This window comes from Lepidochelys kempii, chromosome 6 (genome assembly GCF_965140285.1).
Source record: "Lepidochelys kempii isolate rLepKem1 chromosome 6, rLepKem1.hap1, whole genome shotgun sequence".
In the NCBI taxonomy this organism is placed as follows: domain Eukaryota; kingdom Metazoa; phylum Chordata; order Testudines; family Cheloniidae; genus Lepidochelys; species Lepidochelys kempii.
In genome coordinates this window covers 95,570,766-95,588,325 of record NC_136385.1, presented here as the reverse complement: position 1 = coordinate 95,588,325, position 17,560 = coordinate 95,570,766, and the positions used below count along the sequence as shown (strand labels likewise).

Genomic DNA, 17,560 nt, shown 5'->3' with positions numbered 1-17,560 from the left:
AAAAAGGGATAAACAACAGGATGGCAAAATTTGCAGGCAATACAAAATTACTCAAGATAGTTAAATCCAAAGCAGACTGTGAAGCGTTACAAAGGGATCTCATAAAACTGTGTGACTGAGCAACAAAATGGCAGATGAAAATCAATGTTGATAAATGCAAAGTAATGCACACTGGAAAACATAATCCCCACTATACATACAAAATGATGGGGCCTAAATGAGTTGTTACCACTCACGAAAGAGATCTAGGAGTCATTGTGGATAGTTCTCTGAAAACATCTGCTCAATGTGCTGCAACAGTCAAAAAAGCTAACAGAATGTTGGGAACCATTAAGCAAGGAAACAGAAAATGTTGTAATGCTACAATATAAATCCAAGGTTTGCCCACACCTTGAATACTGCGTGCTGTTCTGGTTACCCCACCTCAAAAGAGATATATTAGAATTGGCCAAGATACAGAGAAGGGCAACAAAAATGATTAGGCTGAACAGCTTCTGTAGGAGGAGAGATTAAAAAGACAGAGACTTTCAACCTTGGAAAAGAGAAGACGAAGAGAGAATATGATAGAGGTCTATAAAATCATGACTGGTGTGGAGAAAGTGAATAAGTAAGTGTTTTTTACTCCTTTACATAACCCAAGACCCAGGGTTCACCCAATGAAATTAATAGACACCAGGTTTAAAACAAACCAAAGGAAGTATTTCTTCACACAATGCACAGCAAACATGTGGAACTTGTTGCTAGAAGATGTTGTGAAGGCCAAAACTATAATAGCATTCAAAAAAGAATTAGATAAGTTCATGGAGAATAGGTCCATCAATGGATATTAGCCAAGATGGTCAGGGATGCAATCCTATGCTCTGGGTGTCCCTAGCCTCTTATTCCCAAAATCTGGGAGTGGATGACAGGGGATGGATCATTCGACAATTGTATGTTCTGTTCACTCCCTCTGAAGCACCTGGCATTAGCCAGTCAGAAGACAAGATACTGGGATAGATGGACCATTGGTCTGACCCAGTGTAGCTGTTCTTGTGTTCTTAGGTCTTATGGGAGGAACTTGATACGTGTTTTATTTTTATTTTCCCCAGACAGCTGCAAAAAATGACATTGCAAAAATTTGTTTAATTTTACCAGCAGGCTCTCTGTAATAGCTTTTCTCTTTATTTGCCAAAAGAAATTGCATAATGAATTAGGCATTTCTAGTTTTCTTAGGAGATGAGCATTGTAAATGTTCAGAGAATAAATAGTACCATGACTGAGAGATTAGTGAAAAATGTGCTCTTCATGTTTCCTGCCAACCTCTCTTAGCCTCACACTGAGGGGGGGCGGGGGGGCGCTGTGTTTCTATCCAAAACAGCCCTTAGGTTTTTCAATATTATCATTACTCCTTTGAATTGTCTAGCACCAAGGGGCCTCTTAATTTTATGTTCTGCAATGGGAGTCATATCACAGATTTGGGACTCCTTAGCTTACAAAACTGAATACATTGTAGTACTTACCTTTTGCTTTTCGTCTGCAAAGCCCTTTTACAAACAACAAAGCCTCATAACCTTGCTATGAGGTAAGTAGTATTATCCCCATTTCATTGATGTGCATCCAGTAGTAGTTAACTTATGACTAGCCTATGGTCACTGGGAGACAGCAGCAGAGCCAGGATTAGAATTCAAGAATTCCTGTCTTCAGTCTTGTGCTCAGATTGCTAGACTGTGCTTCTCTAATATGGTCTATGGAAATTTTCCAGATCTACCTGGGAGTGGAAGAGAAGAGGGTGTGCATTCAGAAAAGAAGTTTGTGGCAAATAATGATGGTTTCACGCTTAGAAAGCTAACACTGTATAATTCTTGAGAGAATTCTAGTTTCTTTGGTGCAGAAAAATGATAATTCAAGGATTTATTAAGGGCTAAGGAATCAAGATAGTGATTTTACTTTCACTTTTGGAAATTGAAGAATTCTACATTAAAGAGTGAAGATTTGTTCCTTGGTACATGGTTCCCAGATGGGAGCTGCTAAGTTATTACAGTACCGTTTGTAAAAAGTACACTAAGCATATTTATAACAAACTGCCCGGTATGCCCAGCATTCTGACACTTTCGTGATGCATGTGTGGACAGTACAAGAATGACATTTTGTAGAACTAGAAGCCTGATGACTGATTCTGTTTCATGACTTGGTGCCTCTGCCTCTTGTCAAGTCCTTATCATCCAATTAGTGTTCTTTTTACCAATGGATAATTACTAGATGCTGCATCTAGTTCATATTTACTTTGGGGCTTTGTGCTATATCATGCACTCAAGCTAAGTTTGTGGAACTACCCAGAACCAAGAATTTAAAAAATTACACATGCACGCCTAAAGTGCATATACATTAATTCTGATGTCATAAAAACACTGGGGACAATACAATTTGTTCCTCTAGAATGTTCCACTAAGAAGGGTATTTTCTTTGGGGATTTTCTGGGTTTTTTCCCCTTATTAAAAAAACTACAAAATTAAATGCAAGCGAAGTGTAAATACAATATAAAGGGCACATAATTACAATTCTTAAATGTCAGGTAAAGTAGAAGTTAAGGCTTCCTCTGTGTAACAAAGCTGACTCAGGCAGGTTAATCATCGATGGACTTAAAAAATCTGTTTTTCTTGACCAATAAGCACTTATATTACTCTCTGTGTTGATAAATGTATACCATAGTATGTTGCTGTATGAGCACCATCATTACTCGCATTTTCTGACTTTAATATTTTAAATGTGTAACCAAAATGTTGTATTTAACATAGCTTTTTGCATGTAGTACTATATCAGGCAAGTATGTACAAATTCTGACTGTGAAGAACAGCACAATAGTGAGATTACTGTAATATAATATGATTTAGCACACCAGCTAAATTGACCAAGGTCAAACTTATGGTAGCTGCCCCTAGCAAATCTATGTACACTACTAGCTATTGATAGTATTTCTTTGCAGATGGTTGATTGGTCCCTCACACTCCTTTGTTCTTTCCTTTCCAGCATTTATGAGAAGAATGGTTCCTTTCGATTTAAATACAACCAAGGAAGATCCCATTAGTATTACTATCAATGAAATGAAGTCACACGCAGAAAAAGAGAAGCACTAGAGCAGCTAAAAAATTATGCAAAAACATGGCAGCTTTACTTGCTGGAGGTTCAATTCTGCTCCATTGTTTTAAAACAGTAATTCTGTCTGCAATCAAGCACAGCTGCACTTATAGGAGTGATGCAGCTTCAGTAACTCATCAATTGCCAAATATTGACTGAAAGTTCATAGTTGTTTCAGGGGAGTGAGCCTTTTTAAATCTGAAGATAACGGTATGTATCACATCTGCGAAAGGGTTTCATGGCATAAAGCTTTGTCCTCTTTGCATTCGTTTCTGTAGTTCGCCTGACTAAAGTTCATTCTTGCTTATAGCATACATGGATTCTAGAGATTACTATCTGAAAAACTAGTACACAAACTTTTACTATGAGCAAAATTACAAGTGTAAGGAACTTTGGGTGACACTTAAATTTAGGCATCATTTAATAATGATTAATAATCAAGAAACAATTACTAGAAATGACTTTTGTCCCAATACATTATAAGAGGCTTTATAATATGTTGCAGCGAAATGTATACATGATTTTAGGTATTTCAGTTTATAAAAACCATGTAACAGGTCATTAACTATTAGAAAAGAATCCAATCAGCAAAGTTTAAAACTTATAACCAAAGTTCCCCAAAGTTGGAGAGAATTTAGATCATAGTTTGGTGCAGCCTATCTCTGTTGTCGGGGTTTAGAATTATTTCTAAAATATAATATTTTATAATCCGATGGTATGGCAAAAAGGCATTATTATCTAATGGTTAGAGAATGGCAGTCAGAAGACTGGTTCTCAGCTCTTCTCCTAAGTCACTGTGTGACTTTTTGCAAATAACTTAACCTCTCTGTGCCTCAGTTTCCTCACCTGCAAAATGACCTGATGATGCCGATCTTTGTTAAGCACTTTGAAAACCTTCGATGAAAGGTGATATATGAGCATGAAACATTGTTCATTTTTAAAAGCAACTTCTAATAACCACTTAGTTATTCTTTTTTATTTTATATTAAGTATTTTGAAATTTCACCTTAATTTTAAATTGTTACTGATTATTCATAATTCTGGATGTCCTTCTTGCTTCTGATGATCCCATTCCATTCAAATCTGATACATTTCCTAGCTTACTAAAGTCCCCAACAAACCACTATTGTAGCATCTTCCACTATCTCAAGAATCTTAAATATTTGCACAAGTCCTGGTTCAGTTTTATGATACATGCCTATCTTTAGTGTTCCAGGTTGAGTTTCCACTAAAGTGCCTTACTGGCCAAACACACCAGGGAGTATCAGAGTAATATGAATTACATTGCAATGGTTCATTTATGTCAGCCTTTTCTTGTATAGAGAGCCCTCTCCTTCTTTGAAAGACTGTGGCACTTTTACCAGCAATGTCAGTAGAGATGGAACCTTTAGTAGCAGTTTCCAGGTCATTATGTGCCAACTAAGAAACAGGCAGGCAGTGCTTTTAAGGAGTTTACTGCAGACAGATTCTGCTCACAGCTGGGACAATGGGGAGTCTGTTGGAGCAAGCCCTTTATACTCAGCATTGTTCCAAGCATACCTTATTGCTGAGAGTATTAACAGCATAGACTCCACAGAAAGGGAGATGAGAAGATACACTCGATTATTGCTTTGCATTAATTTTATGTGCGTATGGTAACTTCTTTGTATGAAAACAGCTATTGACTATTTTTCTTATGTCTCATAAAAGACTGGCTTAGCCTTTCTGAAGACATTCTCTTTGCCTTCTAGATGTGCATAGTGTAGGCTGTAGCTGTGCTGGCATTAGCCCTTTACAGATTGCGGGCGCATTTCCTACCTCGAAGGCCCAGAAAAGCATAACAGGGTCATCCATCTCTTCCAATCCCAATGGCTGTGTCAGAGCCAGAATAAAAAAAACTACACAAAAGAACCCTCTCTACTAGTGAAAATAAGGTTAATGAAAACTTGTTTCTGTCATAGAGTAGGAAGGAGCATGGACATCATGAAATATGGGATTAACTCAGTCCATAGTTGCCCTAAACTAAACCAACTGTAAATGTATTCAGCATTTGTAATTTATTTTTTTAGTTAAATCAGGTAACAGCTGGAAATTGGTGTTTAAAACACTTCAGCCAGTTTGCCTGGTGAAATGTTGGAAAATCAGAAAATAAAATATTCCCAGTTTCCAGAGTTTATGGTGCATACAGATAATGGTTAAAAGAAATATTGGACGGTCAATTTAAAATAAAAACTGTTGTTTTGCAACACAGTAAATTGTGACCTTAAAATAGACCACATTGCAAGATCTTTTTTAAAAGAACCCCCTACAGTTTGAATTGCTGGATAGATAGATGTGTATCAACCACCTTTTACTGAATCTGGAACAACTTCCATGGTAAATGCCTTTTTGTAAGTGGACTAGGCTGAAACCTGGCAACTGAGAGCCTCATTTCAGGAGCAAAATTATTATTTTTGTAAAAATAAAAATCTCTTCGCTTTTCCTAAGGAATGTGAAAAAAGCTGGATATTCATTGCTTCTGGCTCTCTTGGCTTGTATTTATTATTTCTTACTTGTGTTTACTAAAAGTAGTTTAGTTAGTTTTAATAATTGTGTTTTTCCATTCTCTGACTACTACATTTAAGCAGTCTAAGCTCCAGGACATGCTTTCAAAATGCTCTATAAATACATTCACACAATAGAATGAAAATGACTATAGGGTGAATTATACTGGCTTTAAAACTCCTTAAATATGTTAATTCTTTACAAATTGGGCCATGTGATATCTTCTCCCAAGCAATTTATTTCCTTTTTGTAATTTATCAAGAGGGTTGGGAGAAAGAAATTAAACCACAAAAACATTAAAGGAACTTTTTAATGGGTTGGTGTAAGCTTTCCAAACCCAGGAAATTCTTTCCTAAACTTACCCTCTTGGCATTGCAGCCCAGATAATGTATAACATCGGCCTGAATTCTGCCTTAGATAGAGGATCATATTTCCTGCAATACCTCAGTTGTAATACAGTGAATTAATTTCCTTCCTAATGAGGGTTAAAGTCTCTTTCCTGACACTATTTAAAAATGTCCTTTTGTGGTTTAATAAATGATAGTTTTTCATCTTGGCAAAAATATTATTCCTCCTGACCAGTTTCTGATTCTAAAGTAGAAAATCAGATTGTTCATTTGAAACATTTTGTGCATTCACTATCCTAAAATTACTAGCCATTTCATTCATCATAGATCCTCTGTATATTATTTAATTAATTAATGGTCTAATCCTTGCACACATGAGCGCTTTCAGTATGCAAGAAAAACACCACATGTTGTGGTATCCAAGCATCTTCAGTTGAATTACTTCAGTTTTACATTGTCCCGCAGTTCTCTAGAGCTTCATCTGGAACCTTATATATTTTCAAGCTTTGGCAGCCATGTAATCCAGTGATGCCTGCTTAATGGTAAACTTTCTTCTACTTGAATGGGCAAGTCAGACTCCTAGTACACCTATATTTAAAAACCTTGCCTATTGGATGTAATCATTAATTAGTCAAACAGCTGATTTTTATGCTCAAATTAGGTTCTTCTAGAAACAACTGCAAAGAAAAAAATAGAGCTAGGCACAGAGCACCATGTCTCCCTCTTGTGGAGCGAAGAGTAGAGAGGGCAGGGATAGATCGCCACATGGAGAAGCAATGCAGCCTTTTTTCTCCTCAAATTTTTCATGGAAATGAGAGGTTTCAACAGGAACGGTACTGAAGTTTTATGCATTCATCCATCACCCACATCTCTTCTACTCCTTCCAGCTTTTCCTCAAAACAGATTTGAATGGATTAGAATACCCAGGCCCTAAGAAAATACAGTCATCTTGTTCCCTACAGTCCTCTTTTGGGTGGGAGAGTGTTTGTTCCCACATCCCATGTTTTTCTCGTGGACATGTTTCCACAACATGGCCTCTTAAGTGACCCTGCACTAGATCAGGGATTCTCAAAGCCAGTCCGCCGCTTGTTCAGGGCAAGCCCCTGGCAGGCCGGACCGGTTTGTCTACCTGCCGCGTCTGCAGGTTCACCTGATCGCGGCTCCCACTGGCCGTGGTTCGCTGCTCCAGGCCAATGGGGGCTGCAGGAAGGGCAACCAGCACATTCCTCGGCCCGCATCGCATCCCAGAGCCCCCATTGGCCTGGAGCGGCGAACCATGGCCAGTGGGAGCCGTGATCGGCCGAACCTGCAGACACGGCAGGTAAACAAACCAGTCCAGTGCGCCAGGGGCTTTCCCTGAACAAGCGGCGGACCGGCTTTGAGAACCACTGCACTAGATAACTGTGTTTCCCTGGAAAAACTGGCTTTTCTGCATGAAAATGACAATATTTTGGCCCAGCAGTGTATTCAGGTATTTTTATAACAATGATCTTAGTCTTTATTCCTAAAGGAAAAAATGGAGAATTTTTCACATCTGTAGCTGTTGCAAGAATATAGCCATAGACTTAAATTGCCTCTTTTTGTGTCCTCTGCTTTGTGTGTTGTAAACAAGAGAGTTAAATCTTACCCCCTTTTTGTAAAACTCTGACCCTTTGGTCTACAAGTCTATCATCTATAGTGTTAGTAACCTTGTCCCCTCTCAGCTGGGCCCTGTTCTGCCCCCACAGGTGCAATTCTCAATGAAGTCTATAGGAGCTGCACCCATGTGTCTAGGGGCATAGGCAGGTCCAAATGAGTATAATGTTGCAAGAACAAATTCCTGTGTCTTTTAATCTGGTGGAGGTGCTGATGATGAAGAAGATATGATAAAAAAAAATTTAGAACCAAGGATAATATGGAGGAGAAGGGTCCCTCTTCAGGGAATAGTTGTGCCATTTTATCTGAGATCTGTCACCAGGATGAATTTCCAGGTGCTGCATATTTTTGCTATTGTGTTTAGCTCTTATCAGCATTTAAACAGAACGGTAATTCAATGAGTAAAACCCGTGGATTAACAATGAATCTTCAGAACACCTTCATCATTAATTCAAAAATCTCTACGGGGATTTGAGCACATTTTCATGCAACAATTGTGGGTTTGAACTTTACTGCATTACTGTGTGGAGGCATAAATCAAATTTTAAAACTTAGCAAAACGTGTATTATAGTTGGAAGTACAGCAGAAGCAAAGTATAATTTGGCAAACTGGGTCTTGCAAAATCTGGAACCCAGTTTTTCTGAGAATGTTGGTAGCAAAACTGAAAGCGAAAAGAAAGTAATTGCTACTGTGATTAAAATACAGAGACATCCACCATATATCATCTGTACTAGCAACAATAAATAGTCATATTTCTAAAGTTTCAAGTTACTAACCTGCCATGCCTCAGCCTGCAAGAATGAGACTCTGGTTATTGGTTTTTTTGTTTTGTTTTGTTTTTGTTTTTGTTTTGTTTTCACTTGGCAGATGTAAAATTTTAATGTCACGCACGCATAACTTGAGAAAATAGTCAGTGGTTTGGATTTCAATATAACAAATATAAAGCAAACCCACTTGTTTCATCGACTGAGATTTCTTGACACCCTATACTGCAGGTTATTTCCAAGGGAAATTTCTGATTAGCCTTTTAATTTAAACAAACAAAAGAAAGTGAGTGGGGGACAATGTATATTTATTAAGTGCAATTTTCTGTCATGTCAGCACAGATATTTTACTGAAATAGAAAACTAAATGTGGGCCTGAAGCAAAATAAGTTTCAACTGTTCGAATGGATATTAAAATTACTAATAAGTCAAGCTTATAATTAAAAATCAAACAAAGGCCAATTCTCCTGTGATTTGGTAGCAAGGGAGGAAAAATTAGGCTCATTAATTACTCTCAGGGTGTTTGTATCTTTTTGTAAAAAAATTCCTGCCTTTATTTTTAATGAAGGACTTGACTCGGGGGGCAAACAGAAACTATACAAAAAGCAGTCAACTTTGTCAGCAATTATTGTCTCTCTCTTCTCTGTGCTGTTACTGTTAAAGGTATTTGTATTTTGAAGTAGTCTAGTGGCTGCACCATGAGCCGGTTGCCATGAAAAGATAATATCCTACGCTCATCAGTGTGCTTTCATTGCAAGACCAAATAAAGAAAAAAGAAGGAAATCCACTCATCATTCCCTGTTGTGTGATGAATGGATCTTAGAGCAATTAGAAATAGGTATATAGCAGGCCAGCTTTTTCCAAAGTGCTCAGTACCCAACATATCCTGTTTTCAACAAAAGTACTGATTACTTTTGAAAGTCCGGCTACTTCATTTCAGTGCCTAATAGGAACTATTAAGGGCTAAGTTCTACTGAATATCTGGTCTTTCACGTGATTAAATATTGTATAAAAATAACTCATTACGGATCAGATCTTGCCATCCTTACTCAGGCAAAACACCCATTGAAGTCATTAGCTTCATTCAGGGGTGAAAGTAAGTTAGAGGACTTACCGGTTCGCCGGAGTCCTGAACAGGGGGCGTGGCCTCAACTGGAAGAGGCGTGGCCTCAACCAGAAGAGGCAGGGCCTTATATCCCCAGGCCCTTTAAATCTTCCAGCTGCGGTAGTGGCGGCTGGGAGCCCAGGGCTCTTTCATCTCTGGCGTCAGTGGGAGCTTTGCCTGAGTAAGGACTACAGGATTTTAGCCCTCTCTCTTTACACTGGAGTTGTTTTGATCTCAAGCTGCTTTATTTGTTGCACTTGTATATCAGGAGAAATCATTCAGCTGTTCTACCATCACCACATCATTTAGCTCATGGGATCAATTTCAATAGCTGATTTGCCTGTAGGGTGGTAGCATCATAAAAGGGAATGCTTTCTTATAATCTCTTTTCACGAGGATTTTGTAACTCCAGTTGTTTGCTAAAATAAAAGCCATACTGTAAACAGGCTAACATCAGATCACATGCTGCTTAATTTTAAAGATCATCTCCTGAGCAGGAGCAAGTACATCTGAATGTGGTGTTGTTGAGTTATTATACTGAGTTATTATCCAGATGTGCTGAGTGCTACAATTTTCCCCCCAATCATGAGTGGACTAGTGGAAAGGAGGAAGGGGGTGGAGGTGCTCAGAGATAGTATAATCAGTGTTGAGTACAGTACGTAAGTCATGTCTGGAAAATAAAAGATGGAGACTGTTTACTTAAGAGAACTGCACCCCTGTTGCTCAGTACAGAGTTCTAAAAGCTCATACCCTGAAAGGTAATTTTTGAACATGTGTCAGTTTCAAATTATCATCTCTGTAGCCATTTGCTAACAAATAAAATACTGCTGAAAAGTTATACTGATACTTGCTAAACACAGTCCCAGTGTCAGTTTGCACATTTGAGTTTTGATGTTGCTTGTGTCATTATTAAACAAGCATTAAATTGGGATGTGAGCCTAGTTTTTGTTCTGGCATTGAGCCCCTCACGTGTTCCACCAGTGTCCCAAAAGATGTCAGTTGCCTTACTGCAAAAACATGGTTATTAATTAAAAACCATAAAGACTGGGTATGCTTTGCAGATGGCCCGTAGAACTGTATGCTGTACTGAGCACGATGGGTGCATCATTTTTAATGAGGCTTTTGCTGCCACTGGCAACCCTGGCAACACCACCTCATTCAAACAGCTGCAGATTTGAAAACATCAGGTGGTCGGCAAAGTTTGTTCATTCTGTGTTTTGACTGATAGAGTAGCCAATAAATCCAGTGTGTACGGTGGATTTGTTTTTTCTTTTTTCGACTGGAGAAGTCTTTAGTGAAGTCATCAGACCGTAAGAACAAGAAGCCGTAGTCAGAGTGAGCACCGGAGAGTGCAGAGTGCTATGTAGGGGTATAGCAGTGGTGATGTTCACCAGTGGCAAAATATGCATCTGTTAGCATGCCATATGTTGTTTCTTGAGAGAGTTATATGTGCAAGTGAGAGCTTTTAGCTAGCCCACCATCAGATAAATAAATAAAGGTTTGCTAGCACCATATCAGGTGACCAAAACGCCTTCTCTTCGTTGGTAACAAAATCTTTTTCTCACTCAGCTCAATTGGGTCTCAGGTGTAATTATGTCAGAGCAGGATATGACAAATCATCTTCAAGAAGAGTCAGGAAACACTTTCCTCATAGTGTTTCCTTTCCTGTGTTCAAGTAATTTCTTAATCCCATCTTGAGTTGCTACCTTTTGTAAATCATCTTATGTTGCGTCTTTACAACAAAATTGTACGTCATTTCTCAAATTTTTGAAAGCTTCAGGGAAACAAAACCGGTCAGTCTCCATGTGTTGTAAAATGCTCACTTGTCTTAATGTATACATAGAATCATAGAATATCAGGGTTGGAAGGGACCCCAGAAGGTCATCTAGTCCAACCCCCTGCTCAAAGCAGGACCAATTCCCAGTTAAATCATCCCAGCCAGGGCTTTGTCAAGCCTGACCTTAAAAACCTCTAAGGAAGGAGATTCTACCACCTCCCTAGGTAACGCATTCCAGTGTTTCACCACCCTCTTAGTGAAAAAGTTTTTCCTAATATCCAATCTAAACCTCCCCCACTGCAACTTGAGACCATTACTCCTCGTTCTGTCATCTGCTACCATTGAGAACAGTCTAGAGCCATCCTCTTTGGAACCCCCTTTCAGGTAGTTGAAAGCAGCTATCAAATCCCCCCTCATTCTTCTCTTCTGCAGGCTAAACAATCCCAGCTCCCTCAGCCTCTCCTCATAACTCATGTGTTCCAGTCCCCTAATCATTTTTGTTGCCCTTCGCTGGACTCTCTCCAATTTATCCACATCCTTCTTGAAGTGTGGGGCCCAAAACTGGGCACAGTACTCCAGATGAGGCCTCACCAATGTCGAATAGAGGGGAACGATCACGTCCCTCGATCTGCTCGCTATGCCCCTACTTATACATCCCAAAATGCCATTGGCCTTCTTGGCAACAAGGGCACACTGCTGACTCATATCCAGCTTCTCATCCACTGTCACCCCTAGGTCCTTTTCCACAGAACTGCTGCCTAGCCATTCGGTCCCTTGTCTGTAGCTGTGCATTGGGTTCTTCCGTCCTAAGTGCAGGACCCTGCACTTATCCTTATTGAACCTCATCAGATTTCTTTTGGCCCAATCCTCCAATTTGTCTAGGTCTTTCTGTATCCTATCCCTCCCCTCCAGCGTATCTACCACTCCTCCCAGTTTAGTATCATCCGCAAATTTGCTGAGAGTGCAATCCACACCATCCTCCAGATCATTTATGAAGATATTGAACAAAACCGGCCCCAGGACCGACCCTTGGGGTACTCCACTTGATACCGGCTGCCAACTAGATATGGAGCCATTGATCACTACCCGTTGAGCCCGACAATCTAGCCAGCTTTCTACCCACCTTGTAGTGCATTCATCCAGCCCATACTTCCTTAACTTGCTGACAAGAATACTGTGGGAGACCGTGTCAAAAGCTTTGCTAAAGTCAAGAAACAATACATCCACTGCTTTCCCTTCATCCACAGAACCAGTAATCTCATCATAAAAGGCGATTAGATTAGTCAGGCATGACCTTCCCTTGGTGAATCCATGCTGGCTGTTCCTGATCACTTTCCTCTCATGCAAGTGCTTCAGGATTGATTCTTTGAGGACCTGCTCCATGATTTTTCCAGGGACTGAAGTGAGGCTGACTGGCCTGTAGTTCCCAGGATCCTCCTTCTTTCCTTTTTTAAAGATTGGCACTACATTAGCCTTTTTCCAGTCATCCGGGACTTCCCCGGTTTGCCACGAGTTTTCAAAGATAATGGCCAATGGCTCTGCAATCACAGCCGCCAATTCCTTCAGCACTCTCGGATGCAACTCGTCCGGCCCCATGGACTTGTGCACGTCCAGCTTTTCTAAATATCCACATCCATGCACTTCGGAAAATTCTGATGTGCATAGTGGTATATACAGTATTTAGGGCTTGATCCTGTGTGTCCTCTGTGAAGAAATTCCATTGATGATGTGGGTGTTCTGCGCATGGAGGACTTGCAGGAATAGACTCTGTGCATTTTCTGTGACTTGTCACATGTTGAAATTTCAGCCTTAACATTACAGTAGCATAAGTTTTTAAAAAATTTATTAGAGGATGGAGGGAGACAGAGAAAATAGATAAGCAACATTTATGCTGTAGGTAATGTTGCAAGATAGTTTACATTCTATATCTCAATTTCCTCAAACATTCAGAAACTTCCATGATTGATGGCTGCAAAAAGTTGATTTTTTTGAGTACTTGAGTAAAATCCATTTAGCCATTTTTGAGTTCATGGCAAGTGAAGCAAATACATTTTTCTAAATTTTCAAATAACATTCTGGCCACTTACTTTCTTTTTAATTTTGGGTTAATTAAAAACTGGCTAAATTTTAAGAACTTGAAACCTCAGTTTTGAGGTGAAATCCTGGCCCTGTTGAAATCAGTGATAAAGTTGCCATACATTTCAATGGGGCCAAGAGTTCACACTTGATTGTAATTAGACCTTAATGAGCAGCACGGGCTTTCTGTTTGAAATAACCCTTTTTTGAACATGTTGACTGAGCATGTATAGCAGACAATATGTGCAGTTATCAACAGCTCACTTTAGATCTGATTCTGCAAGGGGCTTAGTGCAATCTTTGAGGTACCAATTGACTTCAGTGTGAGTTTTGGAGACCCACTACCTTAAAATAGGTAATCAGCTCTTTACCAGATTAGTCCCTTAAAGCTGGACAAGTCACAGTCATGTATGTCTAGTCAAGTGTGCACTTGCATTTCACAGAAATTACAAACACAGCTCATAAAACTAACTGTTGCATGAGATACTTTACCTTCTGATTTTGTGTCTACTTAATAAGAAAAAAAAAAGTAAGAAGCTAAATGCAAAAAAAACCCTAGCATTGATGCAGAGTGAATCTTATGCACTTACAGCAGGAAATTACAAAAATCAAGGTTTGTCTAGCAGTATTATATTGACAGTGTTACACTTATTGGGCAAGATTCTCCAATCCACTAATGCCACTTTGCACTGCTTATGTAGTGCAAAATGGTTTTAAAGCATCCAGAGAAGGCAAGTAGAGAATTCCCCCTGTGCAGAAGGACTGGTGTGAAGTTGTCAGAGGTGGTTCCACCACCTCCTAAAACAGCCCCTCCCACAGCATATGGGGAAGAGTCTGGCAGAATGAAATTAAGCTATGCTTGGTTCTTCAGTAGCATAAAGTCCCTTAGGGACCTTATGTTTGTGATGTATGTTAGGGCTGCCTTTTTGCAGCTCTAATCTGCACTGAGGCTGAGTTGCCTCTTATCAAGGTGCTTCCTGTGCCACCCTGTTCACTACAACTGAGCTTTGCTCTCAGTGGATAATCTGGGGCCACTGTGTAGAACTTTCCATTCCTCTTTCCTTTGTAAAATATTTTATCCTCCCTCATAGGGTTTTTGTGGAGATTAATTAGATAATGCTTACAAAGCACTAGGAACATGCAAAGTGCTATATTAATGTCTCTATACTATAAAATATATAGAACATGCAACACAGCCAAGCTAACATTCCTGAAGCAATCTTCACTCTTGCAATTTCCTTTACATTAGAGTGATTGATTTCATAATTTTTTAAGGTTGTATTAAAATATTTTAATTTAATATGTACATTTTGTATGTTGATATAGATACATTTATCTCTTTTATATTCACTCATGTGCATGAACATGAACACACATGCATCATTAAGCTTTATGTTTCAAAGAAAATATTATGCTTTAGGGGTGAAGTCCTGACCACATTGAAATCAATGGGTTTTTTTCCCATTGCTTTAGAAGGAACCAGGATTTCATCGCAGGCTATTCTAAATGTTTTCTAAACACAGATTTATGTGGTAATTTTTTGTTGGCTCCACATTTTTGCAAGACCATAAATAACTGTCAGACTGATGGGCAAACAAATACGTATTCAAAAGAACATGGTTTCATCTATATATTTTCACGACAGACCATAATGACTCAGAATAATTCAAAGTTACCTAACTTTGCCACGTAGGCTGTGTTTTGAAAATACAATAACTGGATATTTACACAGTATGGTTTCATTATGGGCCATTGTTAGACCTTAATCCTATTTTTTTCAAGAGATTAAAAGGAAACTTAAATACACAATCAAACCCACTGTACGTTTACATATCATTAATACAAACCAACAAAAGTCAGGAAGTTTAGACATATAACTACCCTGTCTTTGTTCCCTCTGTTGTATGATGCTATTATAGGGCTCTCAGAATAGTGCATCCCTGCTACAGCAGGGGGTGGAGAGTGGATTTCAATTGTAAAAATATACTCAAGGAAATGGGGGTCAAAAAGAAACCCTGCATTTCACACTGTATGTTGAATTTTCTGTTTCATGCTGTTTTGCACAACAAAATTAACCAGAGACATAGAGAGTGTGTTTGCACGTGTGTGCTAATTTACAAGTAGTCAGGATCTAATTACACTCTAAATCTAAATACTTACATATTGATGGGATTATACATTTGAAGAGGATATTAACTAGTTAAGACCACTGTGTAGTGAGATTCTCTTGTGATTTATCTTATTCTGTCAAAGATCACCCAGCTTCTGTGATGAGACTCTTGCTTTGTTTGTCAATTGATGGTTTTATTCCAAAGTAGTCTCATCATAGGATATTTTCCCATTAGACACTGTCTTCAAATAATATCCTTATAGGGCTGACATTGAGATTTGTGAAATTAAATTACTGCTATACATAAATTAACCTTCACTCCTCTTATCTTCCTGAAGTTTACAGTTAAAAATTTTTAAAAACATGTCTTTTCTCTTTCTAGGAACAAAAGGTTTGCTAGGGAAGTATAAAGGCAGGAACTTGGTAATGTGGATATTCCTAACCATGGACCATTCACAATCTGTGGAGTTTGTGATAGTCACATTGGGCCTGATTCCAATCTCACAGCTGCTTTTCCAGGGCGTAACTTCATTGGCTTTAATTAAGGTATACCTGATCTACACCAGCATGAGATCAGAATCAGTCCTGCTGTTACCTTACCTACTAAGTGCAATGTCTGAACCTAGGCAGAACACAGTTATGATCATTACAACAGGAACTTTAAGATGGAAGTTTTTGAAATCTCTAGTATCATGCCCCTGAATATGTTGATACAAACTAAATGCCTCATCCAAAGTCCATTGAAGTCAGTGGGAGTCTTTTTATTAATTTCAGTGGGATTTGGATCAGGCCCTAAATGAAATGTCTGTAATAATGTCTGTAATTCACATAATGCCAACATTTATACCTCTGTAGTAGTCAAAATGTGGAGGTCTTTATCATATGTTAACTATGCTGACTTTGGGCCTAGTACAGCAAGGCACTGAGTGCCCTCAACTCCTACTGAAGTCAGTGTGAGTTGGAAGTGCTCCTCACAGTTCAGGAGGTGCCTAATACCTAGCAGGATCAAAGCTACCAGCTTTTATTCACCACTTTAGTGTAACACAAAACTTTACGAAAATTTTTGTAACTTGGAAAATTAAATACTTTTTTTTCAAATAAGGCTTGATATTGTATACACATGTTTTTTAACAAATACATCTGTCTTATACTTTTCAAAAGAGTTTTGATATCTTTTAAGTTTGTGTGTGTTTAGATCAGTTGATTTCCTTATGCTTTGTGTGAAATCTTGAGGCATCTGATATGGATTTATATTAACTGTTTTGTTTTTTGTTTTTTATTTTGACACTGGAAGAAAAAAAGCCTTTTGGTCTTCTTGTGTTTAATTTTAAAAATGTTTATTTGAAATGTTTTTAAATCTGTTAAATATTCAATTGTGATGTGTGTTTTGATACAGTTACGAGCCCTAAATAGGCTTCCTCAAAAAGTGTTTATTGCCATTTATTTAAGAAAAAATATACTTGCATTACTAATGGAGGAAGAATGGAGCATTTTCCCACTGCAACATGTTACTGTGTTTGGCCCCAAACCTGTGACCAAATCAATACAAACAGACCCTTACACTTGCTGTGAGTCCCACTGAAGTCAGTGGAGGCTCCACAAGTGTGTGACTGTACAGATCAGATTGGAGGATCAAGGCCTTTGTGTGTACAGCCAGGTAAGCTTACACATCATCCTTCATGGAAATGTGGGACCAAATTCTTAATTGATGTAAATGGCAAAACTCCACTGAAGTCAATGGGAGCTGTACACATATAAACCTTCAGATAGTTTGGCACATTGTGTAAAGTTTCTAATCATTCTAAAATAAATTGTTGCTGAAAATTCACATAGAACTAGAGACATTTCAAACAGAAGCAGAGCCTTGTATTATGTTCAGAAAAATAACAAAATTCTTACACATGCAGCAATGCAATAACAAAGAAACTTGCACATTTGGGTTCTTGTGGAAAACTGCCCAGGCTCTGTTTTCATAATGCCATGAGAATTCTTCACTGAAAACCCATAATTATATCACTAGCTCTGTTGTCCTCTATTACATTGTTCTCTGTTGGGTTTGACATTTTTTATAACCCTGTGTCAACCCAGCTGTCTCATGCAAGTGTCTC

At 38.6% G+C, this 17,560-nt stretch overlaps 1 protein-coding gene across 2 annotated transcripts in view; it reads left to right on the top strand.

Moving 5' to 3' along the window:
* CEP128 (centrosomal protein 128) overlaps positions 1 to 16,549 on the top strand; it is a 446,273-nt gene extending 429,724 nt beyond the window's left edge. Inside the window, exons 24-25 of one of the 2 annotated variants that reach the window (XR_012159510.1) lie at positions 3,007 to 3,324; positions 15,835 to 16,549. Coding sequence is in view for 1 of the 2 variants with exons in the window: in XM_073349335.1 (XP_073205436.1) it covers positions 3,007 to 3,113 (107 nt within the window). In the remaining variant the exon portion in view is untranslated. Of the gene's footprint in view, positions 1 to 3,006; positions 3,351 to 15,834 lie in introns of those variants that run through there. The other variant, XM_073349335.1, reaches the window with a different exon arrangement.
* Positions 16,550 to 17,560: the final 1,011 nt, after the last annotated feature.